The following is a 17228-nucleotide window of genomic DNA, read 5'->3' on the forward strand; positions in this document are numbered from 1 at the left end:
TTGGGGTACCCCCCCGGGGGTCCCGACTCCCGACCCACAGGTTGAGAACTACTGGTGTAAAAGTACATTTACTCAAATACAGCTGTGTAAAGTAACTTAGTACATTACTTACCTCAGTACACTTTTAAGGTATTTCCTTTTTTACTTTACTGGAGTATTTTCTATTTTCTATACTTTTACTTCAACTCCACTACTTCTCTGAGGCAAATAGTATTTTTTACTCCACTACCCTATTAACAAATAGCCAATCTACTGGTAAATGGTGCATTTATATAGCGCCTTTTGTCCAAGACGCTTTACAGAGATTTTGCATCACATTCACTAACACATTCATACAACGATGGCGGAGGAAACCATGCAAGGCACCAACCTACTCACAGGGAGCAACCCTCTGTGTTCTAAGACGGTAACTCTACCCCTGAGCCACTGACACCCCATATACTGTAAAGGTTGTAGACAGAAATATAATAAGGATTCCATGTACAAGAGACAACTCAGGTCCAGTTTAGTTCACTAAGATTGATGGCTGTGACCGGTTCAGACTGCACATGCCACCATGACTCTAGTTATTTTCATTTGCTTTGCAGTCACCTCAAACATAAAACACAACCAGTTGTTTGTTAAGTATTGTCTATTAATGCAAGAGTAGTATGCATACTTAGTTTACATTGTTTGACAGTTATTGTTGTTTTAATTTGCATTAATTCATTACTCTTTGTTACGTTGCCTGGCTGCTTCCTGGAATTGCAAAAGCTAGGGATGAGAGTGGAGCTAGCTTTTATGCAGACTGCAGAGGTCCAAGCCAAGGACCATACAGTGAGGACTTTAACAGAAAGGGTTCAGGGGGAGAATCGAGGCTTGTGTGGGTGCTGCAACTAGTTCATTGTGCTGTCCTCCCCTGTGAGGTCTCTTACTGTTTGTTGAGTTATGTTTACCTCTTTTAAGGGCCTAATAACTAATAACTAAAGTTACTTTCTTAGAAATTAAATAAAAGTTTGAGATTGAAAAGCTGTGTTGCAAAGTTGCATATATGCTTTGACTGTTTGTCCCTCACACTAAGTCAATATTAGATGGTTTAGTTGTTAACAACCTGTATTAAAGTATCTGTACAGTATATATCTGTTTGGACTTTTGTGTGTCACTGATTGATTCCCCCAAAATAAAGATCATAAGTTATACATAAGTGTTTCCCTGATCAGTTCAATAAGGGACACATATTTTAGTTTCCAAACAAGGGACGATTCTGTATTTCAAGGGACGGTTGGTAACTCTATGTTTACAGAACATTATCATTCATCAGTATGAATGCTCACATCTTTATCATTATAGTTATTGCTGTGTGATGACTTCCAGATGCTGAATGTTGGTGACGTTAGAAAGCCTTGTCACCCCAGGCTAAGGTGCTCGCCTAAATAGTTATACGCCCATAGCATTTCCCCCCCCAAAATCTGCATATTGCTATTTGATGAATGATCACTTTCATAATTATCGAACAGGGCAAGGGAAAGAGTCGAGCGGCGTGCACATTTTTTAGCAGCAAAGTAATTAAAAACCTCTGGTGATGAAGCCCGAAAACCGTAACCCCTCACATCTCCAGAGGCGTTTTTCTCGGTATAGTCGGGGAAAATCCGGGGGAAAACAGTATGAATATGCATTAATAAGTCTGGCACTAACAAAAATGTGACAGCTTTCATTAAAGGGTGAGTGGTTGTTCTGTTGCGTGCTCGCTGGAGTTGACAGTGGGTGACCCCGTTCGGAAGAGTTTTTGCACTGTGCAGCATAATTTCCCATTACTACATGTCACACCTGCTGCCAAGACTCCCCATGGGAGAGAGAGAGAGAAGAGAGACACGCACGAACGTACTGTATGCACGCACGCACGCGCGCACACACACACACACACACACACACACACACACACACACACACACACACACACACACACACACACACACACACACACACAAAGATATTCAGTGTTAATTTATCCATTTGTAACTGAGACTGTAAAAATGGAACCAAATGGACCCGTAAAGAGTCTATCTGGTTTCATTTCTACAGTCTCAGAGTTAAATGAACACTCAGGATTTTGCTGTGTACAATCACACACACACACACACACACACACACACACACACACACACACACACACACACACACACACACACACACACACACACACACACACACACACACACACACACACACACACACACACACACACACGCACGCACACACAGTAGCACCCATCATCACCCCCAGAAACGGAGCGACACACTCTGGCGCACGGCCAAAGAGAGCTTCCTTCTCGACAACCTTCAGCCACCTCCTCCACAACTAGGCACTTACTCAACAGGAAAAATCACCTAAACGACACTGATGAAACGCCGGGTGCCACACAGCAAAGCAGGGGGAAAAAAAGTTTGGGAGCCCGGTGAGGCACTCCTCATCCCCGTGTGACATTACAAAACTGAGGACATGAAGCGGGACAGGAGGGGAGGGGAGGGGACTCTCCAGGAGGACGTGTCCCAGCAAAGGCTCACGCACCAGGGGTAGAGATGGGATGTTCACGAACGAATCGAGTCTTTTGAACGGCTCTTTGAAATGAACGATGGGATCCGGTTCGCAGTAGAGAGCCGTTATTTATTTTATTTTATTATTTTTTTTCATGACGGGGAGTCAATTCTTTACTTAAGTAAAAGTATCAATACTTCAATGTAGAAATACTGTTACAAGTAAAAGTAAAAGTATTGGTAAAAAAGTATTGGTATCAAAATGTACTTAAAATACCATTAGTAGAATGTAGTCATTATGCAGAATGTCCCATTTCACAGGTTTTCCAATGAATACAATTTAGAAAAATAAATTGAAAATAGCTGATCTACAAGCTCACAATGTGTCGGCTAATGCGTTAGCTATTTTCAAATGGCGGAAATGTTACCGTTAGATCGAGAAATGGAGCGCTCGTCGTGCTGCACGGGGCGGAACAATTACGGTCGCTTTGATCCACAACAATGACAACGACAACGTAGCGTCGGCAGGAATGATAGCGCCTCACCCCACGGAGGTTATGGTTAGGGTTAGGGTTAGGCATAGTTTTACTGAGGTTAAGGTTATGGTTAGAGTTAGCTAATGGCTAACTACAGCTGAGTTAGGCTGCTAGTAAACAACAGAGAAGGGTCGCAGACGAGTGACGTCGGGCAACTACACAAGTGAATGGCTGTTGTCGCCATCTCATGGTGACTACGCAGAATTACACAGGTGCGCTGATAAGAGACTATCAAAGTGAATTGATCCAGGTGGTGGTAGGGGTGTGTGGTGAAGGACAAAACGAGTGCTCTTACCACGATCTAACTGAGTTACCCAATCTAACTGTAACATATATATATATGGCTGAAATGTATAGGGTTGAAGGGATTTGTAATTATAATCAAAATCTACCCTAACTAGTAACTAAAATGAGTCTTTTTGAACAACTCTTTTTGAACAGCTCTTTGAAAGAAACAGAACCTAGAGATCCAGCTCACTTCTAAGAGTATGCAGTATGTCTCTTTGTCCCTATGTATGTCTCTTTGTTTGCAGTATACTCATATGCCTCGTATGAATAGCAACAGCTGCAATACCACTGGGTGACCAAGTGGAGATGTTGAGCACCCAGCCTTTACTTAAAACAGTGGTTCTCAAACTTGGGTCAGGACCCCAAGTAGAGTCCCCAAATTATTTTGTGGGGTCCCCAGATGATTAGCTTAATGTCCTTTCTTTTCTCACTCTCTAAAGTGACAATTTAAGGACTTTCAAGACCGTTTTAATACCAAACTGGCCAAACTGTCAAATACTAAGTAACCAAGAGACGAACATTGTGAAAATAGCCGATCTAAATGCTCACAACGCCTCGCAAATATTTATCTGTGGAACTGAGTCACATTAAATGTTAAACCTACAGTTCCTAGTGCTTGTCAGGGTGGGGGTCCCCAGTTCAATATGTTTATTTTTGGGGGTCACGGCCTAAAAAGGTTTGAGAATCCCTGACTTAAACGTATCAATAAAAAGACACAAAGACAGAATTACAGCCTGGGTCCAACTATCATAGAGGATGATACTATACTACTAGACTAATCTCAACTACTCGTTCAATGATATTCATTCTTTGAATATTATTTTTACAGAAACTTGTACAAGAAGATCTGAACCTGCAGAAGTTCACATTATCCTTGGGACTGCAGTGATCTGCCAAAGATTTTCTTTTAAGATACATTTTTGAAATGACAAACAGTGTAATTCTGAAGTGAACTCTTCACAACCTCTTGTCAAATCGAAGTAAAACAAAAAAATGTTTTAAACATGAAAACAAAAGGAAACGTTCCATAAAGTGAGGTTTTTTGTAACCATTATTATTCAGGTCGACCGCATGACTGCCTAGGGTAAGGCCCCCCCCCCCCTCCTCCCTCCTCCCTCCTCCCCACCCCCTCCCAATAAGTCCCTCACGGCCATGGGGAATTGGCAGGACTTTATGAAAGCTTCATATCCAATATAGTGCTGGCTCAGGGGACACCTTGAGCCCAGGGGGATGACGATGATTTAAAAGCAAGATGTGGAACAGACAAACATTCAACTTGGCGAACGCAGCGGCGCCCGGGCCCAGCGATACCGGCTGAGGGAAGGCGGCAGGGGACCGCGTGGGCCAGCTGGTCATGTGTTACCGACTGTCTTCAAACTTCACTCCGAGATATTATTCTTAAGATGACTCGTGGCCATATAAAGCTGTGTACAGTATGCACAAATCAAATACATTCTCTGATTCAATCTGACAACCTCGCAAAAAGGAATTCTCAAGAGCTGTCGGGCTGTAAAATAACACATTAGGATATAGGTTGACCTATACGGATCGAGGGCTTATCAAAGGGGACCAGCAGCACGTGCAGTGTTTTCGTTCTTTCTTGAGGGCTTGCTTTCTAATGCTGTTTGTGTATACATACAGTACAGTAGTGGCTCATAAAACAAGCAGATTTCCCTCGGTGCATCCATAAAGTTTTATCTCAGCTTGTACTAGTTCTGTGGCAAACAGAGAAAAATGCTAAATATGATATAAGACAAGAACATAACACAGGAGAACATACAGTAAGGCAAGATAACATAATATTAGGTTTTTCTGACGGGAAATTCCATCATTTCAATTGTCAACTTACAGTATATCTGTTAGGCAGAAAGATTGTACCTCCATATTTAATCTGTTTTACACTTCGCATGACAGTGTTGTGCAAAAGCAGCAACAATTGAAGATCCACAAGCTTGTAGATCTGCTTGTGAGCTTCTAGATCTGCTAATATTGGACATTGTTTTTAGAAGAACAATTTTTGACATACCCAAAATACGGGTACCAGGTTGAAAGTGGTTAAGTGTGTCTTTGGGTTCTATGAATATTTAACCAAATGAAAAGTATTAACAAGAGCTTAAATTGGATCTATTTGGAACACATGTTATAATTATTTTTCCCCATTTCCTGAAAAGTGTCAGTCTTGGACCATACAGTACAAGGTTTCCACCAGACAGCACTATCCAAATCTATCCAAAAATCTGTTTCAACGGAACTGAAGGAGGAAGCGCTGCATGGGTCTGATGGCTCAAACGACAGGTGCTCATTAGTGGGGCAGATGAAAGTTGAGAAGAAAAAAATCACAAAAACTGATTCTAGGAAGTCTTGCATGATAGTTAAGTGGTGCAGACAACTCCGTCTGGACAGAGCCGAAGTTCTTTTTAGGTTTAGTTTTATAGTTGTCTGCACCGGGGGTGGGTTTCCATTTCGAAACATCCCCCTTCGTAAACCAGGTTATCATTCACCAGCGTCTGCAGGTTAGCATTTCACCAGGTTAGCATTCACCAGCGTTAGTTTGACTGAGGTTAGGGTTAAGGTTAGGTTTAGGTGGTCGGAATAGCAATGTTTTGGAGTGCCGATGTGTAACCATCTGCACCACTTAAGGACAAATACAAAATTAGGAAGGCAAAGTAAGTCACAAGAACATAATGAGTCAATGGTGAAGGACTAGTTAAAAAAAAAACTAGATACGATAGAAATAAAGTTAAAGTTATGATACACCTCTTAAAAGTCCACTTCACCTATTTTCAACCTATAACCTATTCATGGACCTTAAAGGAGTAGTTCACCCCCAAAATGACTTTTTTTCTATTGATTAGTCAAGCCACGGAGACTTGAGTTCAATATTTTTGTGTTTTTGTTACAAAAATGTGATTACAATAAATGTACCCCCATTCATTCCGATTGGGGACCCGAATGCATTTGGGTCCCCATCTGAAATCAATGGAGCTAAAATTACTATCAAATTATTGTCTTAGGAATGCGACAAATACCAAAACATATTACTGAACTCAAGTCTCCATGGCATGACTAATCAATAGAACATTTTTCATTTTGGGGTTGAACTACTCCTTTAAGTGTCCATTTGGTTCCACTTGTACACTCTCAGAGTTACACACCTTTTAAGGGGTCATTTGGAACCCCCAAGGAACCACGAGGGTCCCTGGACTACAATTTGAGACCCACTGGTGTAGCAGTGTTTCTAGTGAGCCAACATGCACACTATCAGCACCCTGACTCTGTTTGACCAGAATGGAACAGAGCCTTCATTAGTATCATTTATAAAACCTGTGAAGGAAGTGAGAAGAGACCCAACTTCTCTCCAAAATGGCTGCTGTGCATATAGCACTATTACCAGGCTGAAGTATTTATTTCTTTTTGGAACACAGTACTTATATGACGCAATCTAAGGGGATGGGATTTTTCAATATGATCGTCTGTGACCCAGGGGTAGTGGGAGTGAAGTAAGGACATAGGATGTAGGCCATTGTGTCTGTTGCTGTTGCGTAACGCACACGCACACACATACGCACACACACACAGGACCCTGAAATGAACTGCTACACACACACGCACGCACGCACGCAATTTTCACAAATGTTTTACACCTGTAAACCTGGGATCTGACAGATACAACATCAGTATCAAAAAGTGAGAACGCCAAGAAAAACGACATAATGAGCCAAGGACAAGCCTATGGTGGGTATGAGACATGTTGTGAGTTCTTTGAATCAAGGTTTTTAAAAAGGGATTGGCGGGTTAAGTGGAGCATAAGTGGAGTGGGGAGTCTGGGGGGTGCAAATTATACTTTGTTAATCAAAGACAATTTATTACGCTGTAATTTCTGAGGGGAACAAAAGTTCAACAAATTATATTTAAGGCAAATGAAAAACCAAGCCAGGGAAAACTGTCATAAAAGGAGACAGTAGTAACTGTATAAAATGCCTCTCTGTGTTTGTTAGACGTTTTTTGGCAGGGGGAGGGGGAGTAATTATGTGGAACTTTTCTCATCCTCATCCTTTTAACATGTTGTCTTATAATGCAAATTAGAACAACTAAACCATTGCATGCATTCAGGCATTAACTAAATGGCGGTAAATTGTGATTTTTATTTTTTATTTTTTTTTAGAGAGACATCAGGTAGCTATAATTGAAAAAGAAAACAAAACATTGGGGGAAAAAATCCTAAGCAAATTTGTATAAAATTTCAATTAATTAACAATGAATTCGTGACTCATAAGCAATTGCCCTCCTTCCGTCTCCTCTTACCAAGCTTATTCAGGGGATGTTCATTAACCAGAGAGAAATGCAAATTAATTTCCTAAAAGATAACAAGTGTTCACATGTCTAGGTGCACAAATTATGGAAAAAATAAATATAAAAAACACAACCGAACACCGCTGAATGTGACTGCCTGACCCTCTCATGTGTACTGAGGAGGAAAAACAATGGGATTTTCAATTTGGTATGCCAGGGCTGCATATTTGCCGCTCAAATTCATGTGTATCTCTAACTGTCTGTTACTGTTTGTTCTTATTTTTATTATAATTATTATTATTCTTTTCTGTCTGTTTCTAGCTATCTATCTGAGAGTGGTTCTCAACCTTTTCTGGATCAAGGCCCACTTGAAAGGGTTCACGGCCCACCCAGCTGGTCCCTTTTTCAGATGGGTGGGCCACATGAATTTTCAGAGCACATTATGATCAATCGATTGTGTTCAATGGATCAATGGACAGTGTTGGGAAAGTTCACTTTCAAAATTAACTAGTTCAAGTTCAAGTTCAAAACTTCTAAAATGAACTAGTTCATTTCATAGTTCATGATTCTACATTTTGAACTAAAGTTCATGGTTCCTCAAAATGAACTAACTTAGTTCTTTTTCGTAATTGTTTTAACCATAATATTTGTTATTGGCTATTCAAATGTATTTTTTTAGACGTGGCTGCAAGCTATTATTTTGTCAAAATTGTTGACACAGCCCATTTAAAACCACACACAGCAATTATTTCATCCAACTTAACATTGAGGTGCCCACAATATTTAGGTGCCCAGTGCCCAGTCTTCCTCACCCTTATTGTGAAGGCAGATGTTTCTAACCGTCCACGTTGGTTAACATAGCTGATCTACAAGCTCAAGTTGTTTCGTGGATGCGATGCGTTGTGAGCTTGCAGATCACACGTCACACGACGAAGTATCGCCAGGCTTTACTTGGGTGAGAGTCTGGGAGATAACGTAACGGTGCTATTAGAGCATGTGAATGCAAAGAAAGACGAGAGGACAGGCGATTGCGGACCGCCACACAAACGGGCCGACGAGCGTCGTTCACGGACGTCAGAATGAACGCGTTCGACAATAGCGTTCATCAAGCGAAAACAAAGAGCGTTCAGTTCACGTTCGCCCAAAATATGAACGTGTTCATGAACGATCGTTCATTGAACGCGTTCGGGTACAACACTGTCAATGGAACCAACGTAGGAGTATACCTTAAAGGAGTAGTTCACCCCCAAAATGACTTTTTTTCTATTGATTAGTCACGCCATGGAGACTTGAGTTCAATAATATTTTTTGGTTTTTGTCACATTCCTAAGACAAAAATTTGATTAGAGTAAATTTACCCCCATTGATTCTGGATGGTGACCCGTTTCGAAACGGGTCACCATCTGGAATCAATGGGGGTAAATTTATTGTTATCACATTTTTGTCTTAGGAATGTCTTAGGAATATTATTGAACTCTAGTCTCCATGTCGTACATTTTGGGGGTGAACTACTCCTTTAAGTATACTAACATCACAATGAAAACTCACTTTTCAAGGTTTTAGAGAAAGAAATGCAATAACAGGTTTTTAGTTTTTAGTTTTTTTATGTTAAATATGTTTTCATTAAAATCTTACTGTTTGACCAATTATTTGGGAGTCCACATGTAATAGCCTAGTCAACGAATGGGCCCCGGCCCACAAGTAGAGAATCACAGATCTATCTGCCAATTCGTCTGTCCGTCCATCCATCAGTTTGTCTACAGTAGATAATGCTGGTTCTAAAAATAAACCGTGGTCCAAGTTGGTACCTTTCTAATGATCACAAAGGTCATCAGTGGATTGACCTATACCTGTCACTCAACACAGACAAGCTGTCAGTCAGTGTCAAAACACTCCCCACTGTGCAATGCAACCAATGACAGGCTTTTGACATTCCTAGTGGGCATTATAACTCACAGGACTGCAATTAAAGACAGCAGTGGGATTTTGTGTCACAGGAAAAAAAAACAGCAGCATCAAAAAAAGAGGACACATTCGCAATTAGACATGAGTGTCGCCACAGTGCGCTTGTTTTTCCATTTGACATTGCAATATACCTACGAGGATTTTTTTTTTTTTCTTTTTTTTTTCATGTCAATTTGGCCAGTAGGCTATTTATAGCCGATTAAACTGGCCGGGACCCACCGAGGAGAGCAGAATGGATGGGGGATATTTAACAACTCTTTGTATCTCCTTGGTCGCTGGCTGTGTGGCGGAGCTCAGAGTCTCTGCTCTCAGCGCCAGAGACGGATTGATAGATAATGGTGCTCAAGCAAAAGATTTGCCCCCCACCAACGTTCAGCGTGTCTGAACAATGCATGCGTTCTGGCGCTGACACTAAGTATTATGATAATGCAGTGCTCAGCGAAATGATGGATGTTACGCAGCACGACCTGGCTGCACTGCACGCCGACTAGCGCTGCGTGCCTGCGTTGTAGAGAGTCAAGTCATGCCACCCCTCCTCCGAGTAAGGGTCCGCAACAACACACAAACTATCAGACCTCCATTAACGTTGGCAATGCTCAGGGGCGTCACAAGGGGGGGAAAAGTGGGCCTGAGTTACCAGGGCAAAGGTGAAGGGGCCCTTAATTATTTTATACTTTAGCTACTGAAAAATAGCAGATCTACAACCACGCTGCGAGCTTGTAGATCTGCTATTTATTATTTTATACTTTAGCTACTGAAAAATAGCAGATCTACAACCGCGCTGCAAGCTTGTAGATCTGCTATTTTTTTTGTTTTAAGTCGTGAAAATGTGTGCAAATCTTTGAATACATGTATTTTTTAAGCGAACATTTGTAACTCAAATTTTGCTTCTGGGGGGTCCCTGGAACTTAATATTTTGAGATGGGGGTCCGTGGCCAAATACATATCATTTTGGGCGGTCCTTCACCCGAAAAAGTTTGAGCACCACTGATATAGAAACATAGGTTTTTCAAAAAACCTTATAATATATTCCAAGATTTGCACGCATATTCACATTTTTCTTCAAAAAAAGCAGATCTAAAAGCTGTGAGCTTATATATCTGCTATTTCTCAATAGTTAAAGCACAAAATGTGAGTGAATCCTTGTACCCAGAGCCCAGAATTTGGTGCGACACCCACACAAACTATCAGACCTCCATTAACGTTGGCAGGGTCTGGTGACTGCTAGACAGGGTATAATCCTCTGTTTAAAAAAGAAAGAAGAGAAAAAAAGACAAGCAGTGAAAAAGAAAAAATCCCATTAAATACGTGAGTTGCACTCACCCATTACAATCCATAAAATTCCCCAGATAGCTAGAAACTATGAAATTCTCCAAAGGCATTTCGCACAGGGACTCGGAGATACCGTAAAAGCCCAAAGTAAGAATTCATGACACACATAACATCTGTTTGATTCAGCGCGCCACAATCCGCATGAATTAGTCATGAGCAAACATATTTTCATCTGCCCTTAAATCCATAATTATTGTGCAGTCCCTTGTCAAAGGACTGAGAATGTATAGTGTTGCAAATCATCAGGCACTGTTGAATCAGGGACACCATTAATCTAAATCATATTCTACTGTATAATAGGGATTTCAAAACAGTAGTCAGATTAAATGTATGGCACTGTACAGACTCTTTATGGACTTTACATTGTTGGTATTGTACAGTTTAGGCTGAATATATCTTCCTTCACACTTCCTCTCCTTTCTGCTGTCATGTACAGTACTGTATGTGGCTTCTTCTTGTGATAAAAGGTTGACTGAACGTGGGATAATGTTAAGATGGTGCCTCCTTTATCTGCGAAAGGGCTTGCCACTATCCACAGATATCTTTATGTGATTCTTGGCAACACAAGCTCACAAAAGTAAATACGGAGTTTGGGTATTTGCAAACCTCTGATTGTAATGGTGTGTGTGGAAAAAACTCCCAAATTGCTGGTGTTTATGTGAGCTTTTCAGACACATCCTTTATGAAGAAACAAGAGACAACCCAGTTTTACAGCCTTTTATATCTGGGGAGGGTTTGCTGAGCACTCATGCTCTTTCTCCTGTACCTGCTTTCACATTCATGCCATTATACACAATCACACCTGGGAGCTGCCCAGTACAAGCACAGCCTTCTATTGCTGGCCACTAAGGAGCTCCACTGGAGCAGTTGTGGGTTAAGTAGCTTCCATCACTGATGTGTCCTCACGTCGTGTGATTCAGCTATTATCTCTACCTGCGCCTGCTCCCACATGGACAGGACACTGTACAACATTATGATGTCGAAAGGTGAGCCATTATCCAACTGGGAAGTTAAATCGCACCAACGACATAGAGACACCATCAATATTAGAGGTATCATTATTTAAAAGGCTCACTTTAATAAAGTATAAAATAGAAGCAGTACTAACCACATAAAACCTAACGTCCTTATTCTGGGGGCAAACTTCTTTGTCAAAACAAATCTACAAGCTTACAACGTCTTGTAGATAACTATTACACAATTCCATTCTGAAGAAGATACTGGCTATAAGAAGCCAGCATGTTCATATTCTTTTATTCTGTATGAATTTCGAGGTTATATTTCTTAAGATTCAAAATGATGGACAAGAAATATTAGAGGCAGACATGTACTGTAGCTAGACTCACTCTAGTACACTTTCAGCAACTGTGACACTTCACTATGCAATATTCTTTTATATAGGAAGTCATAGATTTGAAAGCAATTTCACAGATTTCTATTAAGTTAGAAATGTCATAATAACAAGGAGCTAAATGTGCCCTGGAGCTTCGATATTGGCACAAAGTCCAGCTTTTCAAGGACCAGATTTGATATTGTTGGTTATAGGAAGCTTCTACACACTGTACTGTAAGTGATTTGGATTACGTCCCGCCCCTCCCCCCCTCCCATAGCAGGGGGGGGGGGGGGGGGGGGGTCCAGTTAATCACTGTAGCAACCACTATGGTGGTTTGAACCCTCTTTCTTTTGACAGTGTGTAGCAGAAAATAATACCCCAGCTCCAGCTCTCGTTTTGTCAAAGACACTTATCACATTTCCTAATGTAAATTCCTCAACTTTCAGTCTGTACAGGAATCACACGTCGAGCACACAGCAGGAGGGGGGGGGGCACCATGAACACACGGTTTGTCTACTTCACAGGTGAGTGGCCAATGAAAAAAAGAAAACTCATCCATATAATGCATTCGCAAAATCTTATTAAAGCGGCACGCCTTGCACTCCCAAAGTGACTTTGAATGTCACGCGGTGGATGAAGTGGGCATAATGCATACATCAGAAGGCTGGCCTTGGCGGGGGCAGCGGAGGGATGATGATTTTGAATGGGCAGACGGCGGGGCTGTGGAACAGGATTATCGTTCTGCAGGCAAACAGCCCCCGGAGTGTTGACATTCAGGGATGGCCGAGGACAGGCGTAAACAACGCAGCCGCGGCCGTCAGAAATATTGTTTTAATCGATCATCATGTTCCACAGAGACACACACACACACACACACACACACACACACACACACACACACACACACACACACACACACACACACAAAACGGAGGGTGTGTGTGTGTGTGTGTGTGTGTGTGTGTGTGTGTGTGTGTGTGTGTGTGTGTGTGTGTGTGTGTGTGTGTGTGTGTTGGGAGAGAGAGAGGGGTGTACGGTATCGATGACCGATCACTTGTGGAACAGGTGATGTACAGCATACCTTTTAATGGGAAGATATTTGCTGTGGCTTGATTTGAAATATAAACTCAGGGAGGTGTGTGTGTGTGTGTGCGTGCGTGCGTGCGTGCGTGCGTGCGTGCGTGCGTGCGTGCGTGCGTCTAAGACGAATAGTAAGATGACCAACATAGCATGATGCGATTAAAAATACAGGCTAATAATATTCATGATTTAGTTCTTACAATTGTAATCATTTGATTTGATACTATACAGGGGACAGAAGTAATAGGCCAATATCCAACATTCAAAGACAACTAAGCAATTTCGCTTCTGAATATTATTTGCTGAATAATCTTATTTTATTCCCCACCCTACAATGTATTTTATAGTAGCTCATTTTTTTCCTCATTAAAAAGGTAGATTTCCGTAGCCTCCCGGGGAAATAATTCTAGTCCTGCGTTGACTTTTATTATCATTATCTTTATTTTATTTTACCTGAAGATGCTTATAGCCACACAATCCCAAAGCTTGTTTAGATTTTTTAATTATATATAACCGATCAATGCCTTTTTATCTGTGTCCTGTCGGCTCATTGCAAGGCTGTGATGTGATGTTGGTCCTGGCTGTTTGGGACAAGGAGAGGTGACGCGGAGCGGATGAGAGAGCAGATAGGAGAGGAGGAGGTGGAGTGAGCGAGCGAGGTGGACCCACGTTTTGGCTCTCTGCCTCTGCTATTATCAGTGTTGTAAAGTAACGAAGTACCGGGCCGTGTATTCAGTCAGTTTCTCCCATTTTTCAAGAAACAACTCTTCCTAGGGCTGTCACAATTATTACATAATCGTCTCATCGCGATTATTTGACATAATCGTGATTATTTTTCATAATCGTCATAATCGTTTCCATGTTTAAAAATGTTCATATATATTTTTTAAGGTAAAAAATAGTGAAAATAGCACAATGTGAGCTTGCACATCGGCTATTTCCACTATCAATGTTCTTTTTTAAGTATAAAGTTGTCAAATATGTCAGTAATGTCTTTGTATATTTAGGTTATGTGTCATATCTACCAGGTGCAACTTCAAAGCCTACAAGCCAAACAGAAATGTAATTGTCAACGACAAAAACACAATTAAATTGTTAATCGCAATTATTTGAGTGACAATTAGTCGTCATGTAAAATGTCATAATCGTGACAGCCCTAACTCTTCCTGTATCCTGAGTCTATGTGTAAATCTCTCCATTACATAAATTTCCTCCACAATGCAGAGCCAAGTTGGGGAGTCACTTCTACCACCGAAGAATGACACTACGGAGGAAATGGACTGTAATATGACGATGAAAATTATGTAAAATGTTGACCCTGTAAATGCATGTGACAAAATAAAAATTATGTAAAAAAAAAAAGTAACTAAGTACATTTACTTAAGTACTGTACTTGAGGTATTTGTACTTTACTTGAGTAATTTCCAATACTTTTACTTCAATAGGCCTACTCCACGACATCGTAGATCCAAATATTTTTACTCCGTTACATTTATTTGAAAACTTTAGTTACTTTGCAGATATAAATTATAATATTATAAAACATACATAAACCACTTTAGCCCTATTTTATACCTTGGCAAATAGCCAAGCTCATACAAGCTCACAACGCTTGTAGATCTGCTATTTTCAAACATTTTGTATCTTTACTTTTGGTAGGCCTACTTTAAGTACATTTTGATGCCAACAACACTTTCATATTTACTCAAAAAGTATTTTGAATTCTGGACTTTCACTTGTAATACAGAGTATTTCTATATTGCAGTATTGATACTTTTACTCAAGTAAAATATGTGAGTATTTATTTCCACCACCACATTATTATCCAACCGAGATTGCTTTGTACTTCCTGCCTACAAGCCGCCCTCCTCCGGACCGGAGCAGAGCCAGCGCCACGGCAGCACAGCACCACCGTGCACAGACACACAGTACACCGTGGCGTGGGGTGCACATTCTGCACAACAGACAACACAACACCACGCACCGCACAGCGCACCGAACCGCACCGCACACGCTGCCGCGAAAAGAGTTATTTTCAACCGCTAATGACGTCTAAAAATTATAAATTAAGCCCCGCGCCAAAGGTCAAAGCAACCAACATCCCATTACAACCGTGATGACCGATATTCAGTGATTTGCATTATTTGTAGCTTATCCTTTCGGCTGCTTAAAAAAAAAAAAAAAAATACATTTTAATTAAAATATTTCTAAATTTGATCATCTAAACTGGCTTCTTCGATGATCCTACGTGTGTTTTTATTGCAAAGAATAAATAAGCAATACACATTTGTGTGTGTGTGTGTGTGTGTGTGTGTGTGTGTGTGTGTGTGTGTGTGTGGACGGGATGGAGCGTTATCTTCTTTGTAAGGCGACACCAACTCTCAGCAGCAGCAGCACTGGCTGGCCGTCCCGCCCCCCTTCTAACGGGATGCTCAGCAGCACATGATGATGATAGTCAATGTAAACACACACAAAGGCATTTTCAGCGTGGACGGACGGGACTTGACACGCTGACAATTAGTAGGCTACTGCACTTTCAACCCACACACCGTCCACTCCCCCACGTGTGTACTGAGTGTGTGTGTGTGTGTGTGTGTGTGTGTGTGTGTGTGTGTGTGTGTGTGTGTGTGTGTGTGTGTGTGTGTGTGTGTGTGTGTGTGACTGTGTGTGTGTGATCTGCCTCGAAGAAGGGGTCCCAAACATGCTCAGATTTGCCACACTTGGTGCGCTCGGCCCAGGACTGCAACAATACCCCTAGTGCTTTCTCTTTATCTCTCTTTCTTTCTGTCTTTCTTTCTTTTAGACTGGATCAGATATAAACGAGAGAGAGATATTATGGAGGGGGGGGGGGGGGGGGGGGGGGGGGGGGAGAAAAAAAAACACCCACCTTTATGCATTCCCGTGAACCTGTCTTTCAGTACGGTGAGTTCGTATATCTTGCCGAATTCCTCGAACAGGGGCTTGAGGTCCTTCTCCTCCAGGTTCCTGGGGATCTGTCCGATGAACAGCTTGATGGCGTCGTGGTCCTTCATGGGGATGGTGTTCTGTCCGATGACCGCGCTGAGCCCGTTCATCCTGACGCTGCCGCTGTTCGTGGTGCTGAAGCCATTCTCCTGCTGCACTCCGTTTGCAGTGACTGTAGCCATCTTTCCTCAATGGGCCGGCGGGTGCTCGCTCCCTCTCTCTCTCACTCTCTCTCTCTCTCTCTCTCTCTCTCTCTCTCGCTCTCTCGCTCTCTCTCCCTCTCTCTCTCTCTCTCTATCTCTATCACTCTCTCTCGCTCTCTCCCTGCTCACTCCCCCTCTCCGTTTCCCTTTCCCTCTCTCTCTCTGTAGTCAACTGCACTGTGCTGTGCACACCCCCTCCTATTCTTTAGAGCTATCCTCTTTTCTCTCCCTCTTCTCGTCCTTTTTCCCCCCTCCCTGGCTGTTCTTCTCCCCTTTCCTCTTTTATGCCTTTGTTTGGAATTTGCTTTACTTTTTTATGCTTTGTGGTGTTTCTTTCCCTCCTATCCTCCTCCTCCTCTTCCCAGCCAGCCAGTGTCAGCTGCCACTCTCCTCGTGACGTAAGCTCGCCAGGCTTTTGACTATACAGCGCATCGGGTACTTTTATGCCTTGACTGCTTTGATAAGGCTCTGGTTTGGTGTCAGTGCCTGGTGAGAAAGTGAAGTGTGCTGTGTGTGGTGTAAAGTACAAGTACATTTACTTAGCTACTGTAGCCTACTTAAGTACAATTTTGAGATATTTGTACTTGAGTATTTCCAATTTCCAATACTTTTACTTCTACTCCACTACATCTCGGATCCAAACATTGTACTCCACTAGTACAATTACGCTATTTGAAAACTTACTAGGCTAGTTACTTTGTAGATTTTGATTATTATTACA

At 41.7% G+C, this 17228-nt stretch overlaps 1 protein-coding gene across 11 annotated transcripts in view; it reads right to left on the reverse strand.

The window, feature by feature from the left end:
- celf6 (CUGBP Elav-like family member 6) overlaps positions 1-16486 on the reverse strand; it is a gene marked incomplete at both ends in the record, with an annotated part of 277850 nt that extends 261364 nt beyond the window's left edge. For 6 of the 11 annotated variants that reach the window (XM_080730445.1, XM_080730453.1, XM_080730451.1 and 3 more), the window contains one exon: positions 16228-16375. In XM_080730445.1, the coding sequence (XP_080586571.1) occupies positions 16228-16372 (145 nt within the window). Of the gene's footprint in view, positions 1-16227 lie in introns of all 11 variants that reach the window. The other 5 variants (XM_080730449.1, XM_080730447.1, XM_080730443.1 and 2 more) reach the window with 1 other exon arrangement.
- Between the last annotated feature and the right edge of the window lie 742 nt (positions 16487-17228).

The sequence above is a fragment of the Nannobrachium achirus genome, assembly GCF_963921795.1.
Source record: "Nannobrachium achirus genome assembly, chromosome: 7".
In the NCBI taxonomy this organism is placed as follows: domain Eukaryota; kingdom Metazoa; phylum Chordata; class Actinopteri; order Myctophiformes; family Myctophidae; genus Nannobrachium; species Nannobrachium achirus.